Genomic DNA, 24,605 nt, shown 5'->3' with positions numbered 1-24,605 from the left:
ATTGAAATTTGAATTCAGCGGCAAGACGGCGCCAAACAGATTCCTCAAGGGCGCCATGACCGAACGACTGAGTTCGTGGGACCCGGTTCACAAGGAAAAGAGAGGTGTCCCGTCAAAGGAGCTCATCAACGTCTACAGGCGTTGGGGAGAAGGAGGGCTGGGGTTGATACTCACCGGCAACATCATGGTAAGACGATGCCTGTCAAGATTCTCGTGCCGACACAGGCCACTTTGGGTTTTGACAAAGTCGAGCTGACCCCCATCACCAACTCCCAGGTTGACTATGACAACTTGGAGTCTCCGGGAAACATGATCATCCCGCCCGGAGCGCCTTTCGAAGGTGAACGGTTCGAGGCATTCAAGGAGCTGGCAACGCAGTCCAAGGCCCATGGCAGTCTCATCGTCGGACAAGTCAGCCACCCTGGAAGACAAATCACCCAACGGCTCAGCGCAGATCCGGTTTCTGCCAGCGACGTCCAGCTCGAGGGGGAGGTTATGGGGATGAGATTTTGCCAAACCCCACGCCGCCTCCCTGGCAGAGATCAAGGACATCATCGAGCGGTTCACCCACGCCGCGGAGTATCTCCACAGAGCCGGGTACGACGGCATCCAGTTGCACGGCGCCCACGGCTACCTGCTGGCTCAGTTCCTGTCCCAGACGACGAACAAGCGGACGGATCAGTACGGGGGCTCGATCGAGAACCGCGCTCGGATCATCGTCGAGATGGCCCGGTCGATAAGACAAAGGCTCCCCGCCTCGTCGGGGTTCACGCTCGGGATCAAGATGAATTCCGTCGAGTTCCAAGAGGGCGGCTTCACGACCGAGGAGGCGAGGGACGTGTGCGCCATGCTGGAGAGGGCCGAATTCGACTTTGTCGAGTTGAGCGGCGGGACCTACCAGTCCCTCGCGTTCGTCCACGAGCGCGAGAGCAGCAAGAAACGAGAAGCTTTCTTCTTGGTGTTTGCCGACTTGATCACGCCGGCCCTGAAAAGGACAAAGACGTACGTCACGGGCGGGTTCATGACGGTCAACGGCATGGTCGAGGCCCTCAAGACGGTCGACGGTGTGGGTCTCGCCCGACCGGTCTGCCAGGAACCGCGTCTGGCGAACGACATGCTACGAGGGAAAGTGAGCGGCGCGCTCGATCAACTCGTCGACCGAGACGACTTTGGCCTGACAAATGTCATCGCCGGGTCGCAAATTCGTCAGATGGGCAGGGACCGGGAACCCATCGACATGTCTGTGAAAGAAAACGTCGACCTTTTCATGAAGGGCATGGCCAAATGGGCCGAGAAGATGGGCAGCGGAGACGCCAACAATTACGGCTTTGTCGATATTGAAAGCGCACAGATGAGGCCTTATGGAGTTGCTTTGTCGTAGGAGCCTGGGGGTCGTGTTTTGCGGGTTGAGAGAACGGTGCATGTCCTGAGTAGATCTACAAGATAAAATTAAAACAGAATATAAAAAACATGTCAAGACGATGAATTGCACGATTTCATGTGCCACTCCTACTCTATCAGTCCGGTGGTCAGCAAACCAGGATGTGCCCGACCGATTGTCATGCTGCGAGAACAATGCCAAAGGGGTTGTTCCCGATGAGGCAACTCGGCCGAGTCGAGAACAACGTGAATTCGCATGTCACATTCACCAGGTTCTTTTCACTCTTCCTTTTTTCCAGGTGAGTTTGTCTTCTCGACAGGCATGAGTCCTGCTGCGAATTGTACTAATTTTCGCGACACAGACAAAGGAGGTTTCAACATGTCGAATGCGACGACGAAAGATTATGACGACGATGAATATGTTGCCAAATTACTCGCCGAAGACGCAAGGCAGAGTTCGATCAAGTATGCATCCCAAGGAATGTCGGCACTTTTACCCAAGAAAACATCTGGTGGCTCGGGATTGAAGCCCAACACCCGTTTTCTCAAGACCCTCGTTCGCGAAGCAGACAGTCACAATGCGGCGTTGAAGAAGAGGGAAGAATTCGAGGCCAGGGCACGTCTTCGAGCCATTAAGGATGACCGAAGAAGATCAGAGGCCGACCGACGAACCCGAAGAGAACATGACAGAGATGAGCGCCACAGGTATCGAGAAGAAAGACCAAGAAGAGAACCTGAAAGAAAGAGGCGTCGTCTGAGTCACAGCGATTATGATGACCATGAGGGGAAAAGAACCAGACACTCCAGGGATTCTAGGGACAGCAGATCATCACGAAAGACTCGACGCAGTATAAGTCCCGATAGAGAACTCAGCAGGACTAGAGACACAGGGCGAAGGACGAGAAGAGATGATGGTGATCATGATGAAAAGGACCAGTCTCGGCACAGATCGCGGCAGAGGAGACGTCAAGAGAACCACAAGTCTCTGCGATTGTCCAGGTCACGTTCCAGATCTTTGGACAACTCCCACGACCGGAAAGACGACATAGTCAAGAAGGCATCTCACAAAACACACAGACATCGCAGGCAAAGATCTGACTCTTCAACACCATCTGATCCTCTGAGGTCGATGGTTGGCCCGATCCCTCTCGATCATTCCTCGACGACGGCAAGAACAACAACAACAAAACGAGGACGAGGGTTCACTTCAGGAGGTCAATCTTCCAACATTGATGCGCATTTCGATTCCAACTATGACCCTTCGTTGGATGTCGGTGCCGATCTTCTCGAATCGGACGACGAGGCGGCCGACTGGGACAATGCTCTGGAGGCACTTCGGGACCGCAGAGCGTGGCGCGAAAAACAAGTCGATCGTCTCCGCGAGGCTGGCTTCGATGATGACCAGATTCGACGGTGGGAGAGCAGTACGACTTCCAAATCCCGGTTGGATGACGGTGGTGGTGGTGTTGGAGACCCCCAGAATGTGACGTGGTCGAAAAAGGGCGAGCAGAGAGAATGGGACGTTGGAAAGAAGAGTGCGTTTGACCAGAGTGGTTGTGATGATGATGATGATGATGATGATGCTGTCGATGACACGTCGTCCAAGGCTACGGAGGGCAATGACCGAAACCAAGGGAGGAAGCGCAAAGGTGGGAGAGCAGTCGGTGAAGCGTGGCGTGGAAAGGACAATGGCCTGTTGAAGCAATTTCGTAGTGCGCTGGGTTGATGGTTCTCCGGGGTTCCGATTTGCATGGCAAAACACCCGGGGGATCCTACACACTGTGAATACTTCGCGGTTCTCTCTGGATAGCTTGCAGAGAGAGATTAAACACCTGGTCGAAGGGGCCTTTCCAGATTGGAAAAACAACCACATAATGATCCTTCTTTTTGTTGAAAATAAAAGTCTTATTAGGGGTGTGCATTTTTCTGTCTATGCCTAAATAAACCGAGGAAACATTGTCAAATTTCAGTCGAACTCGAAACACTTGTACGCAGTACTCGTGACCATCTAGGTAGCTAGGCGTCTATCTCGGCGATTTCGTAAGGAGTCCTCCGGTTTCTCACCAAGTAATTGAATCTTCAAGTGTCCAATGTCGCAGCATGACACCCTCTCTCTACCTAGCTTTATGATCGGCCTCCCGTTTCGCCGTCGTTGTGCGTTGTCCCAAGGGGGGGTTTTCTAGTTCCGTGGCTATGCTGGTTGCACTTTTGGTCTGCACCAAATTCACAGTAATCCCTGCTGATTGATGGTTGTACCTCACTCAGCCTCCCCAGGTCACCACCACAGCCACAAGGGGCTAGTAAGACTGCATTACGTGCATGCCCTATTAAAGACCGAGATTTACCAGTGCAATGTGATCCGTCGTTCGGTCTCTCGTTTGTCGTCTCGTATACGGCCTTGGCCTCATCTGCCAGAGTGATTTTGAGGGCCAACGATAAAAAGACAAAAGAAAATGTCGTTTGGCTTCTCAATCACAGACTTCAAGGAGGTCATCAAGTTATCGTGGGATCTGTACGTCAGCCTAAAGGAAGGGCCGGAAGAGATCAAGAACATCGCGCGGGACTTGGCGACAATCTACGGAGTCCTCAACCACATTCACGACGACATCAGCGGGGACGACTCGGCCATCAAGGCCCACGGCGAGGGAAGAGTGAAGATGCTACAGACAATGACGCTGAAACTCAAGGCCACGCTCGACGAGGTGCAGAGGTTGGTCGACAAATTTCGGCCCATGGCAGCAACGTCCAAAATCCCCGAGCAACTCTGGATCAAGGTGAAATGGGTGGCTGGACAAAAGAGGATCAAGCGGATTCACCAAGACATCTCGTTCCATATCTCGAGTTTCAACCTCTTGATGACGTCCATGGGCAAGTAAGTCTTCGGTGTTGCTTGCATTGGCCACAATGTGCCATGTATAGTTATGCTAACCACACCGTCGCTAATAGTTCCTCCCTCCGAAGAATCGAGGCGGGGCTGCAAGAGATGCGCTTTGATTCACACAAAGGCTCCGAGTCACTCAAGTCAGCTCGTACAAATACTTGGACAACGGAAACAACAGCGCGAGATGATGACCAGGATGGCGACGTCGACAACGAGGTGGAAGTCGACGATGAAGACGTTGAAGATGACCAGAGGATGGTACCAGCCCCTTCGCCTCAGTCAAACGGACATCAGAGAAAGCCGCGCTCGCCACCTACCGGAACAGCAAATACACCTGCACAAGATGTCAATAGTGATAACGGAGTACCGTTCAACTGGCCCAAGGGTTTGACTCCAGCCGTGACGTTGCGGTCTCCCGAGTTTGTGGCCCGAATCGAGTCTCTATCGACCGGAGAACAAAGTCAACTTGCAGAAATCATTTTCGCAAATTGCCGCACAGCATGCTTCGATTTCTATCGCAATAACGCTCTCTGGCGCGCCAAATTTGCCACGTCAGACACTTCGCATGATCGCAGGCTTTTCGAGCTTGATAATGGCACCTTTCCGAAGACGCCGAACGATCTTGATTTAGTTCAATGGCTGCTTAAGATCAGATATACCACGTCGTCGATCGCGCCGCCGGATGCGGTCAGTACGATGGCGTTCTGGGATTACAACGGGATGCATTCGACGTTTGCATGGTCGACGAGAATCCCGGCATTGATTGATGTGTTTGATAAAATCGACACCGACGTCTTCGAGGAGTGTTTGTTGTGCAGTATTCATTTATGTCAGCATTTACAGGCCTGGAATGCTGCAGGCCGATTGAAGGCCCTCTGGAAAATGATCCACACATCCTCATTGCCATCAAAGGAGGATTGGTGGAAGATCCTGGCCAAGCTGGAGCCGGGATCGTCCACGGCCCATGCAATGGTCGGTGTCCGTTGAACTAAAAGATGAGTATGTCGAATCTAGCATGGTGTCAAGGTCTTTTTTGGTGTTATCAAGGCATTTATACCCAACTTGCAATGAACGATGAAGCGATCGTAGGTAGCGAGGCGTCCAGTTTATATCTTATGGTGTGGACTTAGGACGTTCTGTTTTCTTCCTTGGCTGCCGCGCATAAAAATGGTAGAGTTCCGGCGTATGAGTCTTTTGGCAAAAGAGAAGGAAAACGCATCCGTCGATCAGGAGATTGCGTGGCAACGAGCAAGGGGCGACAACAACTTAATGGGGCCAGGCAATATAGAGTATAACTCTACTCCGTACTCGGCATCACGGTGGACATTAGAGATATGGCAGCGTTGTGGCGGTTTGTGTCTCCAAATCTTCGTTGACGCTGATAATCGGCATAATGAGTTTTTCTATCTCTCCAATGTGCACGTTCTAACTTTTTGAGGGTGGTCTTTGCAACAACATGTCAGCCCCTTGAAAAGTTTGCTGGATTCCAATGCTTGAAACAAAGTTTCGCAGGCTCTCATGAAATGGGGCACTTTTTGCGAGAGCAGACAGTAGAATTTCCGTAGAAGGTGTTGGATCCGAGCTTACGGAGGAGTTGTCTAGCCATTCTAGGGGAATAACAAATCCGCGATACTAGGAGACATCTAGGTCGGTGCGAGGTGACTTGTTTTGTCGAGTCAGATGAAGAAGTGTGCATGGAAGGAGAGTGCTGTAGGTCAAATGGGTCCGGGTGTCGTTGCATTCGTAATGACCTTGGTCGAGGACGGAAATAACGGCACAAAGGTTGCCCTACTGCTGGGGGTCAAGCCTTTTGTACGGGGTATGAACGGGCGACTAGAGGAGATGAGGGTTTGGTCAAGGAGATGGCTAAGAAGTAAAGGGAAGTTTGAATTATGAACGGCACATCTTGTTACAGGAGGATCAAGGAGTAATCAGACAAGCATGGAAAAGACCACATGAATGATGCTTTGGAACACTTGGGCGTAGTCCCGTACAATCTACTGTAGGTACGTATGTACGAAGTGAAGAGAAGTCGAAGGCACCCAAGGCAGTACCTAGGTACCTAGGTAGCTAAACATCTGCAGGTAACGACTGCCACAAGCAGCACAAAGGTCAATGGCTTGTCAAAGCCCCTATAAGTACGGAGTACCTACCTGTGCACCTAGAAGAACGGGTAATAAACTGCGAAATGCGGGTTACAGGCCCCCGTTGGTGGCAGCATCATCATTATCCACTGAAGTTAGGTAGAGAGTATTCACAGCGCTATCTACAGTTACTGCACCTAATACACCACTTATTAATACACCGCTGGCTGGGTTATGTGCCTTAGGCTCGGCATGCACTGACCCTGATCAAGGCAATGGAATCGAGTGTCACTGTTCGCATCTGATTCGCATATCCCCATGTCGCCACACGCGACACAGAATCCCCTACCTGCATGCAAAGTCGTGGCTTGAGCCGACGAGAAGCACTAGTGTATCGACCATTGTCTCATTGTTCTTGGTATTACCGCCCTCATGGTCGTTCCATTCTCGTTCACTGATGATGCTGTCCAAGGAGTAGGAATAAGAACCCCACATGACGACAATAATGAGAAGCCCCATGGTAGTATATATTGTATGAGGATGCATATCAGCCTCCACCAGTCTGACTGATTCTTCCATGGTGGTGCTCAAATTAAAAAAGCCGCGGTGTGGACTACATATGTACAGGACAGTATTTAGTATGCCGTCGCTTGCCACAGCTAATGCAATTTAGCTGCGCATCAGCCGTTGGCATGGCTTGACCGGTGCATTGTTCATTCGCCTGAGTCTTGAGCCTCTCGTCTCGGCTACTAAGTTTGCTGACAAGCAACAGACGGTGTCTCTCTGAAAGGTGTCCGTCTCTGCCATAAGGTCTTGTTCAGTCCTAGACTGCCACTGCGTCGATAGTTTAGCATGTCATTTCTCTGCTGTCATCCCGCCTATCCGTAACCACGCTCACCCGTTCCGCGTACGAGTACCGCGCACCTCTGCTGCTGATCTAGCTGGGGAATGCAGCTGCATATGTCCTGTCATCTTCCATGTCGGAGACTTTGTGCTGAATCAAGACGTCTTGTCTTCCCTGTCATTTTCCTGCTCGGGTACCATATCCTTCGCCGTGGCGTGTTGAGCCAACGTACTCTTGATCTTGGCTGTGACCAGGCGACCGGATTGGCAGGAAAAACATGACCCGCTTGTCATACACTCCGCGCAGTACCCGTATTATTGTACTTCTACGCCTGGTCCTTGTGTCTTCACAGACCCACTGCCTTGGACAAGCAACCTTTTAAACTCTGTCCGACCCAATTCGGCTAGAGACTTCGGGCCTAAAAGCCCCAGGGTTCAGCGCTTGTGGCCCGGAGTACCCAAGTCAAAGTGGCCCTGGTTGCGGATTTGACCCATGGCGGGTTCCGGGACTCGCGCGGTGCAGGGCAAAGTCACCGAGACGTGTTGGAAATGGTCATTGGAAGCCAACTACTGTACGGAGTACAACATCTCGAATATCTTCAGAAGCCTTGGTGGAGATGTCCCTCTACCTCTAGTGTAGTCACCAAAAACGAGTATTGTCCTTCTCCTTTGTTACGAGTATACTCCGTAGGTACGGAGTACAGGGAATATGGAGTTCGTCACCGCGCTGTTTCCGGCCTCGGTTGTTTACATCCTTTCGGACGAATTTTTTCAACTCGAGCCACCGTACTCCGTACCAAAGTTTGCCGCTCCCTGCAAACCAAGTCTGGCGTACGTCTATACATTGGTCCCAAAAGCCAAAGTACAGGCACTTACACTGTCAATTGGCTGTTGACCCATTTGACCTTAGGCTTCTGTGTCCGTATCATCCGGCCTCCCTCCCACACGAGGGACACGTCTTTGCCCCTTGGTCTACTGGCCTGATTTCAACCTGATGGCACAAACTTTTGTGCTGCCATACTGACGTCGTCCTGTGCCCCAATGGAGAACCATATCCGCCTTCTATTTTACCCGGCGGGTCATGCAACACTCGCATTAGTCGGCTTCTCTGTCGTTTGATTACCTGAAGGAGCCCGCTGCTTCACAAGGCCCTGGGACGAGCACGACCAGGTGCCACCCAGCAGCCAAGGTTCAGATCAAACCTCCAGCACACAAACTCTACCCATTCTTAGTCCTTTTTCCCTTACGAGTCCTATGACGGTCCTCAAGGTCAAGTGATGGCCGCCAAGGCAACCACCGTGCTGTCTTTGGCTTCGAGTGACATTGCGCAAACGGTGGGGCAGAGTATGTTGTGCTTTGTCTTTCTTGTGCCATCACATCTCCTAACATGTCTATTCCTGTGTGTACCACCTTGCAAAATGGATCACCCTTCCGTGTTCCCTCAGCCGCCTTGCGAAAGCTTGTTGGCCATGGATGGATCAGATAACAGTGTAGAAAATCCCCAGCCGTAAATCTTTTTTTCGCTTCGCCATAACAACTGGTTCTGCCTTTAGCAGCCGCTATCACCGCCATCACTGCTGAATGCTCGCCTGACCTAAGCGTCATCTCATCTTCTGGAACACATCCTACGCGCGTCATGTCTCGTACCATCAAGATCACGACCCGGCAAGCCATTCAAATCGCCCAGAACAGCGAGAATGGCTCTATCGACCCCATAATTCTCCACCTCTTGGAGCTCGCCCTGTGTCGCATATGGCAGAATATTCAGAGCGAGCCTGATAGCTACGTTATGACCCAGGTGGAATTCGCCGTATTCAACTATCACAGAGCATTACCGGAGCTACAAAATGAGACGGCACGCGAAGCTATCTCGAGATATTGGGACAGCCACCACCTCATCCTCGATGTTTGAGCCGCTATCGCGACAGTTAGACAGAGACCGCCGAGACACTGATGGACCTTATTCCTGAGGCTACTTTGTGCAACGGCACGACATTGATCGAGCCTCCTCAGATCTTCGATCTCCAAAAATCCTGAGAGCTATGCCCGAGATCTCAGGTGCAGCACCTCTCAACTCCTACGGTAGTCATCTCGCTAGGCCTAGGGCTTCTCCAATGGACAAACAGTCGCTCGATGCGATAGTCCAGATCGTAGACTGGGGACGCGGGCGTGTTGGGCGCTGGCCATGCGAGTTTGGGCGTTACGCCATCAATTGATGGTGAATCAAGTTCGAAAATGACCAAGGGGCTTGGTTCTATTGGGTCGGACTCACTTGGACGGTTCCCCCTCCCACTCGAACGGATGTGCGGAACATGTACACTCTCAGGTGCTGTGGGCACTGAATTAGTCGCCCAGGCTCCATGTTCTAATGGTGGTTCTATACTTGCAATCACGCAGGCTGCGAGCTCGTATATTGGGCCTAGTGCATTGCTCTGGTCCTGGGGTCATTTTTCTCTCGCTCCATGTCCGCCATCATCCTTTTAGTAGCCTCAGGGCAATGACACATGCACTGTCAAAAGGCCTTGGGTTCAATCATGTATACAAATCATTGTTATATTTAGTCAATATACTATCCGAGGGAGATAAACTGCTCCCGCTTGTCAATGCCTTACGGTCCAAGCTATTCCAAGACGCGCCCCCAGCCAGAGCCAGCATCCTAGCTCGAGAGAACCTCTTGCTTCAACCAATTTATCTGTCCCTACGCTGCCCGAACACTGTCAACTTCTATCGATGAAGATGACGGAAGTGCACTTCAGCTTGCTTGATGAACTTGGCCCTTCACCCCCTTGTATACACCCTCTGCGATGGCGCATTCCAGCTTGTTGAGAATGCAGGCACGTGCAATCATAACATTAACTCTACTTCGAAATGCCTGAAGTTTCTCATCTTCTTCTTCAACCGCGTTTGAAGTCATTAAAAAGATGTATATCCTCCTCGTCACAGTTGCTTTGTGCTTGCTGCTTGGATTCCAGCCGGCGGTGGCCACGTCGAACTTCAGGGTGCGCGGCCTACAAGCCGCTGGACTTCGGGACGCGGCGTTTCGCAACTCTGTCCGACGAGAAAACTTTGGTAAACACATTGAGCGGGTATGGCGCGTCAGTAGTGACATGTACTGTGCCCTTGCTGACTTTTGCAGCTCAATTCCAGACAGACTGCACCTCTTCCTATAGCCCCGACAGCTCAGTGCGACCAGTACGATGGTTATTTCTACGTCAGTTCCAGCAACTACACATGGCAACTCCAATGCACTACCAATTACATTGGAAGTGTGATTTCGACAGAGAATGCTAACAGCTTGGCTGCTTGTATCGAGAATTGCGCCGCCTTCAACGTTGCGAACGAGCCGGGTTCATGCCTAGGAATCAACTTCAACGCGGCCAATGATGCAGCCGTAGGACAGTGTACACAGTACTCAGATGTGCAGGATTTGCTGTTGGCGAGCGAGGAAGGGAGTAAGAAAATCCAAAAGCGAAATATACAAACGAGCTTCTCGAGGAGAGCCTTCACCCTAAAAATCCCACACACCTTTGGTAATAGAGCACCGTGGAAGAGAAACGGGCTGATTTGCGGAAAAACAAACAGATGTACAGGATTCTGCACTATTGATTCTAGGCCCAGATGGACATATCTATGCCACACCGCAGCCGGCACCGACTTTTTCTGGTGCACCGAGTCAACCTCCAACCGCCGATCCAATCCCAACATCGACCACAAGTGGCCCAGATGCCTCCTCCTCAACCAGCACAACCATGAGTACGACTGCATCAACCACTAGTCCAGAACTAGGTTTGGGCACGACCACGATCACAACAACTATTACCAGCACCAACTTTTTCACATCTTGCCCCCCTGGCGCTACTGCATGTCTCTCCACTTCGTCAACATTGGTCTCGACATCGTCGGGTAGTGCGGAATCAAGCATCAGAAGCAGCTACACGACCATGTCTATGACTATTGGTGTCTCGACCACGTCTCCTGTCCAAGTGACAACTACTGGTTCTTCTACCTCTACAATTTCCACCACCACACCGGGAGGAGTTGTGGTTGACGCCGTCACTACGTTTACCATGGTGGTACCAGTGACGGTCTACAAAGTCCAGCCAGTCGATATCTGTACGGGAACCACCCCGTCCTGCTCTTTGACATCAGTTACGTCCACTAGCGTTGGTTATAGAACTGAACTTTCGTGCACCCCGAGCGCATGTGCGGGTATCAGTGCTGGGGCGGTGGCGGACGCTGCATTCGTGGGGACATGTCTTCTTTCTTGACACAAGTATTTTCTTTTAGATGTTCGGATGATTGGCCTGTGTCAAAGCGTGCAATTTTTGCTCCGGATCTGCCATGAGTCTAGAACTGGGCAAATTCCTCTTGTGGATGGAGGTCCGGAATGAATATCCGAAGCGATATCCCAGCTTTTGATCGGCTTTTTGAACCACAAATCAACTATATGAATTTCCTTCCATATACAACTGGATGCCCCTAGATCGAAGCGAGTGCCCCTGCGGTTACGAGCAGGTAGAATGTCTCGTCCCCATTGCAGTACCTGTAGAGTTTGGAGATCTGCGCTAGGAAATCTCGGTTCTTTTTGTTCCTCGGAGATTCTGATTATCCGGTCTGTCCGAAGTGACACCGAGCACGATCCATTGTTTTTGCACTGCTCAAAACACCACAATTTGAACGTATTTTCTCTTTATCGATTCAAACAAATTGCACGGTCTTTCACAGTCTGGCATTTCACCGGAGTGGTTTCCGCCTCAGATGCTGTGCATCCCCGTCCTTGTTGAGACACGACTATGTCATGATAAACTAGACTGCGTACGGTGAGACGTGGTTGCATAAACGGCAGGAGGTTCACTACCTCTCAAAGCTTCCACTACCTATCTTCGAGGAGAAAATGCTCACTCCCAATGGCTGTGGTATCTCAACTTATTCCATGCAGCCTGCTAACATACTGCACAGAGATGCACCCCCAAAATAGCACCTCCTCTGGCGCAAGCGGACTCGTCCTTGTCTTCATTCCTTTGTCTACCTCTTGCGAGGCTGTGACAGATGAATCCACACACAGAGAACATCTTCCATTGTCTACCACCTGCAAACAAAATCAACCTCGTATTTGCCTGTCTCTGTTCCAGTTTCTGTTCTATAACGTGCCCCTTCGATTGTGACGACAAATACAAACGCACAAAATTGCGAGAATACCATACTGACACCAAGGCTCCCGATGACGAGATTTGTTTTCCTACATGCCATTCTGGGCATGCTTTCTATCTTCCTATTCCATGTCAATGCGCAATGCGATCCATTAAATGGTCGGTATCAACGGTCCAAAGAAGATATCGGTGATGCTAACTTATTTCCTAGGCACATGCCCAGCAATTCCAGGCCTCCCCACAAGTACATATTCCATCGACTTCACCAAGCAAACCGGATTGCCCTCAGATTGGATCCAAGCCGAGGGAGCTCCAGTGGCCTTTGGCAGCGGTGGTGCTAATTTCACGATCGGAAAACGGTTCGACGCGCCTTACATCTGGACCCGATTTTACGTCCTGTTCGGTCGCATCGAGACCGTGGTGAAGGTCGCACCGGGAACCGGTATCGTCACGAGCGCAGTCATGATGTCGGACGATCTCGACGAGATAGACTGGGAATGGTCGGGAAACAACTTCGCGCAGTCAAGCGGCCGTGTTCAAACCAATTGGTTCGGCAAAGGCATTCCAGGCAGCTACGACAGAGGTTCACAGCCACAAGTCGCCGACCCTCAAGGACAATATCATACGTACGTCTTTGACTGGACCCCAGATAATCTGACATGGTCGGTGGACGGTACAAATGTCTACACCACCCAAAACTCCCACCAGACCAGTGGATCATATCAATACCCACAAACACCGGCCCGTTTGCATTTGGGCGTCTGGGCTGCTGGCGACCAAGACAACAACCCGGCCACAGTGTGGTGGGCAGGAGGCTACACCAATTTCACGTTTGCCCCTTTCAGTGCTTATGTTCAGTCTGTCAAGATCACCACTTCCAACCCTTGCCCTAGCTGGCAGTATCCGAACCCGTTCAATGGCACTTCCCAAGCTGTGTTGTGCACAAATCAGACCATGACATTGCCGTGTACCTATACAGTCAAATCTGGAGACAATGGTCAGACGATAGCGACCAATCTGGAGGTGACGTTGGACGCTTTGAAAGGTGCAAATCCTGGTCTCAATTGGGACTTGTTGGTGGCCGGACAGACACTGAACGTCCCCGGTGCCAACTGCGCAAGCTCGACAACCCCGTCATCGACAACAACAACTCAATCCACGTCTTCACTGGCCTCCAATTCTCAGATCGTTTCAAGTATCTCATCAACGACAAGCTTCATAGATACCTCTTCGACATCCTCCAGTATGGCTGCAGCCTCTTCGATCACTTCATCGACAACCTTCACGGCTGCTGCATCATCAAACTCTCCTTCAGGTGCATCTGACTCGTCGCTCACTTCGTCGGCAAGCCAGACGTCTGTTGCAGCATCAAGCTCTCCTTCGAGTGCGCCTGCCAACATCGACACATCTTCTGCTATCCGGACAGAGGCCTCCCTCTCGGGTCTCAGCATGACTTCAAGTCTGTCCAGCGCCATGGCCCCCGAGCCCACCGAGGGTGCAGGCACACCTTCAACTGCCAGTATGACAACTCCAGCACAATTGCCTTCATCGTCTGCATATACTGTGGTTGCGGGTGACTATGGTTGGGCCATTGCCAGTAAGCTTGGCTGCAGTTTTGATGCTCTCCTTTCCGCCAATGCGAATGTTGATTGGGACGACCTACAAATTGGACAAACGCTGAATGCCCCCTGCTCAACAGGCGGGATGCCATCCACTGGAAGCCCCTCGATCCAAGGCACTGGCGCCCCTGCAGGTGTTTCAGGTATTTCCTCGTCTGCATCTGCCTCCGCATCTGCCTCTGCATCGGCTTCGTCTACCAATCCTGCAAGTCAGCCGAATTTGACAAGCTCATCTGCAAGCGCCACAGATGGTGCGGTGTCTTCTTCGGTGGCACCATCCCAATTGGGGGGCAACGATTCGGCCGGCCCGACTAACTCTTCTGCATCATCTGGTACATTGTCAGCACCTTCTCCCATTGGCACAACCACTGGCTGGTCTACCACCCAGCCTGCTTCTACATCCGCGGCAATGTCGTCTGATTCTGAATCAGCTATCATTACGACTAACATTGCATCGTCGAGCTCGGCCAGCGCGACTACTCCAGGCCAAATGACTACCACGGCGGCAGCAAACCCTTCCAATCAACAAATAACTTCTTCAAATACACCTAGTCAGAATGTGGTCAACCCCACTACCGCAGCGTCAACCACCAAGATGGTCTGTAATCAAGACAATTGCCTCCGTAATATGATCGACAAACGATATTCGTCATCAATGGTTGCATTCTGCCCTGGCTACACCAGCATCACCTCCAACCCTGTCCCCTTTCCGACATTTCTGACCGGCTGTTCAACAAACGTCAACAGAGTCAGTAGCGCTTGCAGCTGCCTGATGACCAGTTATGCATCGGCTCATTCATCTTCGACTACTCCGGCAATGACCGTCAGCGCACAGAGGGCAGGAACGCCATCTTGGAGATTGAAGCGATCACCTTTGCGATGGGAGCGACTTGTTGCGTGATCTCCCTTGGGAAGAGACGGGCCCCTAATTGACTATCGAGGACCGAGCATTGGAGGATGAAGAACACGACTAGTATGGAAACTTGGATAGTAGCCATATGATTCTGTAGACTCACTCTTCGTATCATAATCCGGCATCACGGGCATAAATTTGGTAGCCTTCACACGAATGTTTCTAGCACAGAAGTTAGGTAGACATTGTATACCAACGAACGCCGTTGCTATCCAATACAGATTTCCGTCTCAGTACGTTTACAAGGCCGATGAGCCTGACCAATCACAGTAGAAGAATTTTCTAAGGAGACGCGATGGTCTTACATAAGCCAGTCGACTGGCCTTGGCAATGCTCGGCCTTGGCATCGCCCACAATTGGGCTTTGCCGCAGTCGAAAGTTTCGAGATTGAACCTCAGCACCAGTGTTCTCTCAAGTCAACAAAACCATTCCTTTGTACGAGTAACTCCCGCCGACTACCATTTACGAAATCGCAACTGACGCTCCCCCTGGTACAGTTATCGTTCTCGACAATCTAATCTGTCAAGATGACCAAGGGAACGAGTTCTTTCGGAAAGAGTGAGCCGCCGCCAAACAGATGACATATGAATGAAATGGGCAGAGAAATTTTTTCTGACGGGTTATCTGTGAACAGGACACAACAAGACGCATACTCTGTGCCGGAGGTTCGTTTTTGGCCTTCTCTTGGACCAGTGTAATTTCAAACGCTGATTGAGAGGAAATATAGATGCGGTCGCCGAAGTCTACACATCCAGAAGCACACCTGCGCCAACTGCGGAGTACGAATTTACCCTTGCCGTTTTCCCCTTCCTCGACGATTAAAAAGAAGGAAGAAATATCAAAAAAAGAGAATCATCTTGAACTAACGATTTGTGTCTGCATAGTACCCCGCCGCGAAGACGCGAAAGTACGAATGGAGCGAGAAGGCTAAGAGACGCAAGACTACCGGCACTGGTCGCATGAGGCATCTGTCAACTGTTGCAAGGTAAGAGATGATTCTGCCATATACCTTGTTTTGTTTCGGCATGAATATTTCGCAACGAAGAACATGAGATCGACGGTCAAACGACTTTTTGGAAAATTATCTTTTTTGGCTTGACCGACGCGTGAAAATTGCTGGAGTGCTTTGAAGGACCGAGATATATGCAGACAAGAAAAAACCGATGGGCTGACACATCTGTTGTTTGTACAGGAAATTCAAGAACGGTTTCCAGAATGGCACACCCAAGGGTGCTCGGGGTCCCGCCAAATCATCCTAGAAAACGAAAACGGTTCATGTCGAGAGGAGGTTGCGCTGACGATCAGTGAAACCGACTTTTTTCTTCAAACAAAGGGGAGGAGTCGCTCGGGTTTACTGCGTATCCGCTGTCGACTGTTGACGAGTGGATGGTGTGTGTGTGAAAAGGAGCTGCTTGGCATTTGCTGCGGCTCAGAATCGTCGAATGGTTGCGCAACAACAAGGCACACCGTACCGAGCGTTTTGAGGCTGCTGGGAAGCATGGAAACAAAAAAAGAAAGAACACACTGTCAAGGCGTTTAGAAGATCTCCGGCTGCGGCGAGCCTTGCACAATCGAACGATTGCAGAGCGTTAAACAGCGTCACCTGCAAGAAATCCATAAACAAGGATGCCCTGACTGTTCCTCTGGTCGTTTCGTCTTTTTGTCTTAAGTGCTAGTCTATTTATCTAGTCACTTTTCGTAGATTCCTCGAGACCCGCTCAACCAGATCGTATAGTACCCGTTAACCAAACCTCGTCTGACATATTCGGTGAGAAATTCTGAATTTTCCTCTTTCAAATTGTATTGATGGATTTTGCTGTACTTTATTTCTCGACCGACGTCTGGCTCTTGTGTGGCGATCATCTACCTCGAATGTCTCAGTCTTGGTCCTTGGGAAAGTTATAAAAATTTCCTCCAACCAAAAAGTCCCAACGACTCATGTTCAAACAATGCCACCCAATATTCCAGCGTCGCTGGCCATATACATCCAAGCGTGTTTGGAGTACCGTGCTTCGACATTGATCACATCGATACTGAACACGCCGTCGACATGGCTGGTTTTACGTATGGTGTACGCTGCGCTTTACGGCGCTGCGGAGGATTCAGCAGCGTTAGGTCAGTACACAGCACCCGGCGGCAACACCACCACCACCACCACCACCACCAACAACAACAATGAAACCAGACCAGTGATCTTTGTGAGTCTACTTAGGTCGTTGAGCCTATGGGTTGAAATGGGTAGAAAGGTGGTATGTCATTTTTCCCCCCAAGCAAGTGTAACTTTGTTTTGTTCTGTCCATTCTTGTTGAATAGCTTGTTCCTCCTGAGCCACTTCCAAATGCCTTTTTTGGAGGGGGAACAGTCGTCAACATATAGACTTACAACTCGAGACCACTTTGTTCCAAGGACTCCTTTGAATGGTCGATGATATCATTACTGACCCTATAGTTTAGGGTCTTGATATACCGTTGCTACTCAAACGCAAGAGCATCATCTACATTGACGGTATGAGTCTCGATGGTGGTGTGGCACCTTCGAGTTCCGGAACTTCAGAAGTCTCGACTCTACCTACACTCAAGCTCAAATCACTCTCGTTACGTGACATTCAAGAAGCTGTCACGACCGGTTTGAGGACCCTATCTTCCACATCCACACCGACAAACACGTCTGCTGCTACTACCTTGCCACGGTCGACAACTTCTGGTGCTCTTACGCCTCGGATACCTCTTCCGCCATCCTCCTCGTCGACCTCGAGAACGTCCGCACCGACAGCTACATCCACGACGCCACTGCCGACAACGATGAGCACGAGTGGTCCTCTCATATTCATAGACGGAGTCGACTTCATCCTCGCTTCGCAACCTTCAGTCACCCCTTCGACGCTCGACTCGTTTTTAGGGGCTTTGCGGACTCAGGGTGCACACGCTTTGGTGGTCACTGGCCAAGCTGATGCGCCGTTGTTGCATTCGGCTGTATCTGGAGATGGAGACGTTGCTGTCGGGGGGGCAACACCTCTGGAGCGGGCGCATGCACATTTTATGACGACTCAGGCCCACCAGAGTAGGTGGGTTTGGCAACTTCGCGGCTTGGACACGGGAAGTGCAAAGGACGTCACTGGCGTCATGAGAGTGAGTCGGGGAGGGAGTATGGACTTTGACGAAGAGGATGCGGCGGGAAGTCTCACAGATATAGAAAGATTGTATCAGCTCAAAGGTGATGGATCTGTCAGGACATGGAGTCGTGGCGAATAGACTCTCTGTACGATTACAATAACGTCGAAACGATCCCTACGATACCATGAAGTACTTTTGTTCAACAGTTCGCTACGCTGCAGGTGCTCTTGTTGTTGTTGGTGGTGGTGGTGGTGGTGGTGCTGCTTCTCCCTCGTCGATCACTATGGTTGAAAGGTTCTAGCGACTTATCTTGGTTGTTGATTTCACCGACTACGAGTTTGCGATAGGTGTTTGACAGAGAGTCTCAAAGTGCAAAGTTGCGAAATGGACTAGCCCATGCATTTATATCCATCGGAAGTAATTCCGCGGGACTCGTAGGATACGGTATGTCACGTAGATTTCTCATACCGTGCTTACAGAGACGTTGTTCCTCCAACGTCGAGGGATAATGTAATCCATTCCAAACATTGTCTTTGTTATATGATGGTCCAAAGCCTTTATGTAATGATATAAGTACGATCAGATCCGTCAGATCGTCATTTTCCACGAGTGTCGCTTCTCTAAAGTGCAGGCATCAAAAGCGCCTTTTTGTCTTTCATACACAATGTCAGACTCATTCCTCTACGAATACCCTTCACCGTTGGAAGGTTATGAAGGTCTACCACCACTCCCCGACGCGTTGAACGAGGAGGATGGTAAATCTTTCAAGAACTCCCAAACCGGAGTCTTGAGTCCCAGTTACGAGAAATTCACTTCGGGGGTCACCAACGGCCGGCGTGGAGGTTTCGACGTCCACATTTACTACCATTACGGAAGCGAGTTTGAGAAAGGATTCGCCAGAGCTTTGTGGGAAAGAATCCGAAGGGAATTTCCAGAATTGAGGTGTGTGTGCACATGGAGGTTTTATGTCGTGTTTAGAATGGACACTTTGATGTTACGAGATTTTTGCTCTTCTTTTTTTTTTTGGCTAACATCTCTTTAATTTTGCTAGAATATATAAACTCTGGGATCGTCCTGTAGGACCTCACACCATGGCAATGTTTGAGGTCAACATCTTTACACCGGCACAGTTTGGGGCCTTTATACCTTGGTTGGTGATCAATAGAGGACCTCTTTCGGCGTTGGTACATCCAAACACGGACGACGGAGATCACCTGAGAGCTCACAGTCAGCGTGCGACCTGGCTAGGTGAAAGAATACCACTCGATCTGAGATCCTTGAAGGAGTTCGAGGAGAAGAATCGAGACCAAAAAGCCACAAAGTAACAAAAGATAATTGAAAAAAAAGAAAGGGCTGATGTTGATTGATGTTTTCCCAAAAAAGCAGGCAGGCACTTACCACCCCCTCCATTTACAAACATCTTTGCACCTGTTTCACTGCCTTCTTATACCTATTCTTCCTTCCAACATTGCACCGCCTCCTTGGTTGAATCTGTCACAAAAGACTTTCTTTTCCTTCTGACCCAGTTCTCTTGTTGCCTGAGTCTGCTTTGCCGCGCGCCAATTTGCACCACCCGAGGGACTATTCAGTCGAACAACTCGAACCTGTAGTCTTTTTCCCACCTTGAATCCAATCGAACAATGTCGGGCTGGAAAGTCATCTCTGGCTATCTGTCACCGCACCGACCTGTTGACGAAGTCAGATACGAGACACCCGAACCGACCTTCTCGCCCAGTCCGCCTTCTGCTTATCTATCCCAAGATCTCATTTGCGAAGACGAAGAAATCATGCCCCCGCAAAGCCATCAGCCCCTCCGAACCCAAGAGGTACCAGATTCTGATTACGAGTCTATGAGCGATGTGAGCCGGGATCTTGTTCGTGAAACCAAGTACCAAAATGATTCGGATGTGGACACCAAAACCACACGACGCTCTTCACGTGTCATGACGGGCGCTCCGAGCTCAATAAGCGCCACGTCAGGCTCGCAACATACAAGAGTTCCACCTCACACTGACGAGGTAACTCACAAGCCTCCAAGCCCTTTCCGCACCCCTCTCAGTCGAGGAAGAAGATCAAGTGCACGCCGGAACGAGCGCACGCAGTCCCTTTCTCAACGAAGTAGGACTGTCTCGACTGGGAGCGATACACGTAAAGAAGCAACGTATGATACACCACTTCTGCAGGCTGAAGTTTACCCATCGCGATCATTGCGAAAGCGAACTGTACAGCAAACAAACCCATACAAGTTTGACAAATATCAACATACCATTTCACGCAAGAGTGGTCACTCTGCAGACTCCGAGGACGTAGAAGAAGCCGTCTATGAAGAGATCGAAATGACTCAGACGCGACTCTCGTCAAAAAACAAGTCTAAAGCGTCGACTGCAGCGAACAAGCGCAAGCTCAATGCTACGCCGTCGAAGAAGAATGGCAAAAGACGTCGCTTCTCTTCAAATGCATCCGTCACGGCTGAGGACAATCAAGTCAACTCATTCGATCCTGCAAGAGTAACTTTAAAGGTGTGGCTCGACGGGTTTCCTGCCGCTGGTGCTCCGACCACCCTATTTGCCTGTGGGGATGTTGAAGGCTTGTTTGACTTCATTGTAAAGTCATGGGGATGGAGTTTTGAAGGTGCACGGATCCGTTACGCAATCATCTCATTTCCATGGCTGAGTGAAGAGTCCAACATTTTGCTGCGTCCTGGACTGCGAGAGAGCTTCACGAAAATGGTGAGCGAAGTCGAAAAAGCCGAATGCTGGAAGTCAGGCGGGGATGAGGCATCGTGCGAGATCAAGATTACCGTGTACTTGCAGTCAAAGGATTGAATTATCCAGAACCTCGGAATTGTACCGAAGACGATGATGCTGTGTGTTACACGCTGATGGATGACGCGCGGTGCAGCGTACTAAAATGGAGTAGAGCGATGAGTGAGGGCGAAGAAGAGCTGGACAAGATGATATTGACTGCAACCTACCGTGCGGATGCGGATAGAGAATGGGACAAGATGATGACTACTCCATAAAAGAGATGCGAAGGTACTGCAGGAAGCCGATGAGTGGTAGAAAAGGCGCAGGCAAGATTTGACAAGTGCCGATTTTACACGCAGGGGCAACCATCAGCTTGGAACTAATTGTCGTGCTAGTGTGACAAGTGATATGAAACGAAGCTTGTTGACCAGTAAAGCCAGGTCTTTGCAGGGCCACTATTTCCCCTGAATATTTCTCGTGGTAGGAGAAGTCATCGAAGGGGCATGTGGTAGAGAAGGGGAGTAGGAAGTTCTTGATGATTTTATTTCTATGAGCATCAGCCTGAGATTATTATATTCCAGTGTCTTTCGCTTGCTTCGCCTGGTTCACTCGTGGCAATCAATCCCTTGTTTTACCCTGAGGTCCCCTACTCCGTTTAGTTATGGGACTGCGTGGTTGACACCTGGCGATCCGCCCCGTGCCACTGCTGGAAGCCTGTGCGAAGCCCGTCAGAAGCGGGAATCGGGCCCTTTTTTCACCCAGTCAGGCGCAATCTCTCTGCAGACCCTTTAACCACCTACGGAGTCCTGCCTACTTACAACCCAATCCTTATTACCCCATATTCCCTGATTCAAAGCAGACACCCACGGGAAATCTCAGGTGTCAGGAGCACTTCTTGACGCCCCTGTCAAGGCAGACCACGGGTACTTCAGACTTCGCTGTCGGATAACAAGTCCCTTACGTCCTTGATAGCGACAAAATACACCGTCCATCAACCCTCTACAACACCTCGAACCACCCTGATTGCTCGTGGCGCATCTCACTGAGTCCTCGGCTCGGACCTTCTCCTGCGCTGGCCGCCCCTGCTGCTGCACGACAACCTTTGTACGCGTCAACCAACGCCCGCTGTCTCTGCACTCCGTGCCGGCGAATGACTCTCGAATTAAGCAATTGCGACTGCACTCACCTCCGCCAAACCTCGCCTGCGCATTAATCAACCCCGGCACGCACCTGCCCCGGGACCCTCTCTGTCTGACTACTCCGACATCATGACTTCTCCTCCTCAAATTTCCCGCAATGAGTCCCAGACTTCTCGCAGAAGTACGAGTCTGGGCTCCCGTTTGTTTCGATCCAAGAGTGGGGAAGCGCTGGGTGACCGAAAGTCCTCTGCAGGTCGTTTGAAGAAGAAGCAAGGCGAGATGGATGAGTCTGCAAGAATCACCGCAAAATCTCCTCCACGGCTTCCTGGCTATACTCCCCAGCCGCTGGGCATCCAGTCTTTTGGTGGTGAGAATTACCAACCTCAGGCACACTCTGGAGACCACATGAACGGCGCAAGGGGAACACCTCCCGTGCCTCCGTTGCCCGATCACCTCGAAAGGGAATCCATCGATCCATATGCTCGTACGGAAAGCATGACACACCGTAAGTCCACTGGAGTATTCTGACCTGATGTTAGAACTGACCCGATTGCTGTACAGGCGGCCGATACTCCTACGCTACCTCCACCGTATCAACGGTCAATTCTCCTCGTAGAGTTCGACGTCGCAAAGATCCCACCCCCTACAATATCCTGATCATCGGTGCTCGAAACTCGGGCAAGACGTCATTTCTCAATTTCTTGAAGAGCTCTCTCGCCCTTCCACCCAGGAAACAGCCGGCCCGTGCTCCCGATGGCGATACGCCACCTTCCTCGGCCCGTCCCAACCCCAACTTTGTTCATCACTACCAGGAAATTGAAGTTGACAGCGAACGGATAGGGTTGACTCTCTGGGACTCTCAAGGATTGGACAAAGGCGTCGTTGATCTCCAAATGAGAGATATGGCCAATTTCGTGGAAAGCAAGTTTGACGATACCTTCATCGAGGAAATGAAGGTGGTTCGTGCACCTGGCGTCCGAGATACTCACATTCATTGCGTTTTCTTCATCCTTGACCCAGCTAGACTCGATGCAAACATCAATGCCAGCCAAGGAGGAAGCACCGGCCACGAAGCTGGTCGACTCGGGAAAGCTCCTCGCATTGTTGGAGCACTGGACGAGGATTTCGACATTCAGGTCATGAAGGCTCTGTCAGGCAAGACTACGGTTATCCCTGTGATTAGCAAGGCAGATACCATCACCACGGCTCATATGGCATTCCTGAAACAAAAAGTCAGCAGGAGTCTCAAGAAGGCCGGACTTGACCCACTTGAAGCGTTGAGCTTTGAGGCTGAAGACTCGGATGAGGACAGGCTAGACGAGCGCGATGAAGATGAGAACAGCAGTGAAGCTGAGAGCGGAGAGGGATCTGCTAGAAGTGATGATGACTCGGAAACGATCCCTACCGCGTCCAAAGCGAAGCGCCCTACGGTTCACAAGCGTCAATCATCCAACATGTCGATTGGCGATCCGACTCTCGACAGCGGATACGTCCCGTGGTCAATCATCAGCCCGGACAAGTATTCGTTGGAGGCAAAAGATGGCCCAGTCGGTCGCCAATTTCCATGGGGATTTGCCGACCCATACAATCTGGAGCATTGTGATTTTGTCAAGTTGAAGGATGCTGTCTTTGCAGAATGGAGGTCCGAGCTTCGCGAGGCCAGCCGTGAAGTGGTAAGTCGAATTATTGAAAATGTAGAGTTGACTTGAACTAATATGGTGGCAGTTCTATGAGCGATGGCGCACTAATCGTCTAAATCGTCGAACATTACCAGCAACGAATGGACTCCCCTCTGGACCCCGACAAAGTGGCGGCATCCCAATTACTCTTCAACCTCGAATGCGTTAACAGTCATGATTTGTATCTGCTTAGTTCGACAAATTCAAAGTATCTTTGAATCTCCCGGACCGGAAAGAATGTTGTGGCGCCTCCATAGCCCCTTGGAATGCTATATCTTCCTCTTATCCCCCTAGCGTTATAGGGCTGTTCACACCAACCACGGATAGTCACGAGTCATGACAAAAATATCCTGTTTTTTTCCTCTTGAAAGGACAATATTTGATTCATCTTCTTCGGCTGTCGATTGGTGAAGGGCGGAACCGAGTCTTGATGCCTCCTCTGCACGGGGGACGGTATCATTCGTTTAGCGAGTCATTTTCTTTAGCACATTCACAAATACCCCCTTGGTTTTGTCCCAGACTGTACGCTTTTGGCCTTTTTTTATATTCTACATAGACAGAACCATCAATCACATATCGGAACTGTATCGCTTCTGGAAACAAAAGCCGATGACTGTTTTATGTTTACTCGAACTCTGTATGAGCATCGGCCAACTCCATCGACGGGAGATCGCCGTGGTGGTTGGCATGGGCGGGATCCTTTCTCCCGATAAGAACATCTCTGCCCCTGTATCTTGAGTTCGAGGTAGGGTACCGGAGTATTTCACATGTCTCTTTTCTTCTTCCCTCTTCGCCACCTTTTACCTTTGTCTATTTTGTCTATCTTGGGAAAAGTCACCTGCATGAAATCATACCTTGACGAGGTACGAGTAGCCTCGAGCATGTCGACGCTGGCGGCCCCGCTCCTCCCCCCCGGGCAAGATCTGGGCTGGTGTGGGTGTGGAAACGCTTATCTTCGGTCTTTCAGTGGCTCCATGGCAATCTACCGTACAGGGTATGAAGTTACATTCCAGAGAAGTCTGCTCGTCGGTTGTCGTCCAATGGTTTGCTAGAGTTG

The 24,605-nt window shown here is 50.6% G+C and overlaps 9 protein-coding genes across 9 annotated transcripts; all 9 read left to right on the top strand.

The window, feature by feature from the left end:
• Positions 1-1,692: 1,692 nt before the first annotated feature.
• Positions 1,693-3,291, top strand: PV06_02994 (uncharacterized protein). Its single transcript, XM_016403744.1, has one exon. It carries the CDS (start codon positions 1,703-1,705, stop codon positions 3,104-3,106), a length of 1,404 nt encoding a protein of 467 aa, XP_016264749.1. The 5' UTR covers positions 1,693-1,702; the 3' UTR covers positions 3,107-3,291.
• A 469-nt stretch (positions 3,292-3,760) lies between these two features.
• On the top strand, positions 3,761-5,248 carry PV06_02993 (uncharacterized protein; the record flags this gene model as incomplete). Its single annotated transcript, XM_016403743.1, has 2 exons — positions 3,761-4,252; positions 4,327-5,248. The coding sequence occupies exons 1-2, from the start codon at positions 3,834-3,836 to the stop codon at positions 5,246-5,248; spliced, it is 1,341 nt and encodes a 446-aa protein (XP_016264748.1). The 5' UTR covers positions 3,761-3,833.
• A 3,576-nt stretch (positions 5,249-8,824) lies between these two features.
• PV06_02992 (uncharacterized protein) lies at positions 8,825-9,225 on the top strand (the record flags this gene model as incomplete). Its single annotated transcript, XM_016403742.1, has 2 exons — positions 8,825-9,094; positions 9,160-9,225. The coding sequence occupies 2 exons, from the start codon at positions 8,825-8,827 to the stop codon at positions 9,223-9,225; spliced, it is 336 nt and encodes a 111-aa protein (XP_016264747.1).
• Positions 9,226-10,109: 884 nt separating this feature from the next.
• PV06_02991 (uncharacterized protein) lies at positions 10,110-10,963 on the top strand (the record flags this gene model as incomplete). Its single annotated transcript, XM_016403741.1, has 2 exons — positions 10,110-10,274; positions 10,325-10,963. 2 exons carry the CDS (start codon positions 10,110-10,112, stop codon positions 10,961-10,963), a joined length of 804 nt encoding a protein of 267 aa, XP_016264746.1.
• Positions 10,964-11,917: 954 nt separating this feature from the next.
• PV06_02990 (uncharacterized protein) lies at positions 11,918-15,036 on the top strand. The gene is made up of 2 exons (XM_016403740.1): positions 11,918-12,497; positions 12,550-15,036. Exons 1-2 carry the CDS (start codon positions 12,410-12,412, stop codon positions 14,856-14,858), a joined length of 2,397 nt encoding a protein of 798 aa, XP_016264745.1. The 5' UTR covers positions 11,918-12,409; the 3' UTR covers positions 14,859-15,036.
• A 1,783-nt stretch (positions 15,037-16,819) lies between these two features.
• Positions 16,820-18,220, top strand: PV06_02989 (uncharacterized protein; the record flags this gene model as incomplete). The annotated part of the gene is made up of 2 exons (XM_016403739.1): positions 16,820-17,119; positions 17,324-18,220. 2 exons carry the CDS (start codon positions 16,820-16,822, stop codon positions 18,119-18,121), a joined length of 1,098 nt encoding a protein of 365 aa, XP_016264744.1. The 3' UTR covers positions 18,122-18,220.
• A 427-nt stretch (positions 18,221-18,647) lies between these two features.
• On the top strand, positions 18,648-19,308 carry PV06_02988 (uncharacterized protein; the record flags this gene model as incomplete). Its single annotated transcript, XM_016403738.1, has 2 exons — positions 18,648-18,925; positions 19,035-19,308. The coding sequence occupies 2 exons, from the start codon at positions 18,648-18,650 to the stop codon at positions 19,306-19,308; spliced, it is 552 nt and encodes a 183-aa protein (XP_016264743.1).
• A 315-nt stretch (positions 19,309-19,623) lies between these two features.
• On the top strand, positions 19,624-20,808 carry PV06_02987 (uncharacterized protein; the record flags this gene model as incomplete). Its single annotated transcript, XM_016403737.1, has 1 exon — positions 19,624-20,808. The coding sequence occupies one exon, from the start codon at positions 19,624-19,626 to the stop codon at positions 20,806-20,808; it is 1,185 nt and encodes a 394-aa protein (XP_016264742.1).
• Positions 20,809-21,566: 758 nt separating this feature from the next.
• PV06_02986 (uncharacterized protein) lies at positions 21,567-24,137 on the top strand. The gene is made up of 3 exons (XM_016403736.1): positions 21,567-22,374; positions 22,431-23,542; positions 23,595-24,137. The coding sequence occupies exons 1-3, from the start codon at positions 21,999-22,001 to the stop codon at positions 23,715-23,717; spliced, it is 1,611 nt and encodes a 536-aa protein (XP_016264741.1). The 5' UTR covers positions 21,567-21,998; the 3' UTR covers positions 23,718-24,137.
• The last annotated feature ends 468 nt before the right edge of the window (positions 24,138-24,605 follow it).

This window comes from Exophiala oligosperma, assembly GCF_000835515.1.
Source record: "Exophiala oligosperma strain CBS 72588 unplaced genomic scaffold supercont1.3, whole genome shotgun sequence".
Lineage (NCBI taxonomy): Eukaryota > Fungi > Ascomycota > Eurotiomycetes > Chaetothyriales > Herpotrichiellaceae > Exophiala > Exophiala oligosperma.
The sequence above is the reverse complement of the archived record's forward strand: the minus strand, read 5'-3'. Positions and strand labels throughout refer to the sequence as shown.

Coding starts and splice junctions, on each gene's coding strand:
- PV06_02994 (XM_016403744.1), top strand. CDS start 1,703: ATGAGTCCTGCTGCGAATTGTACTAATTTTCGCGACACAGACAAAGGA.
- PV06_02990 (XM_016403740.1), top strand. CDS start 12,410: ATGACGAGATTTGTTTTCCTACATGCCATTCTGGGCATGCTTTCTATC. Junction 12,498..12,549: donor GCAATGCGATCCATTAAATG/GTCGGTATCAAC, acceptor CTTATTTCCTAG/GCACATGCCCAGCAATTCCA.
- PV06_02986 (XM_016403736.1), top strand. CDS start 21,999: ATGACTTCTCCTCCTCAAATTTCCCGCAATGAGTCCCAGACTTCTCGC. Junction 22,375..22,430: donor TACGGAAAGCATGACACACC/GTAAGTCCACTG, acceptor ATTGCTGTACAG/GCGGCCGATACTCCTACGCT. Junction 23,543..23,594: donor GCGAGGCCAGCCGTGAAGTG/GTAAGTCGAATT, acceptor ATATGGTGGCAG/TTCTATGAGCGATGGCGCAC.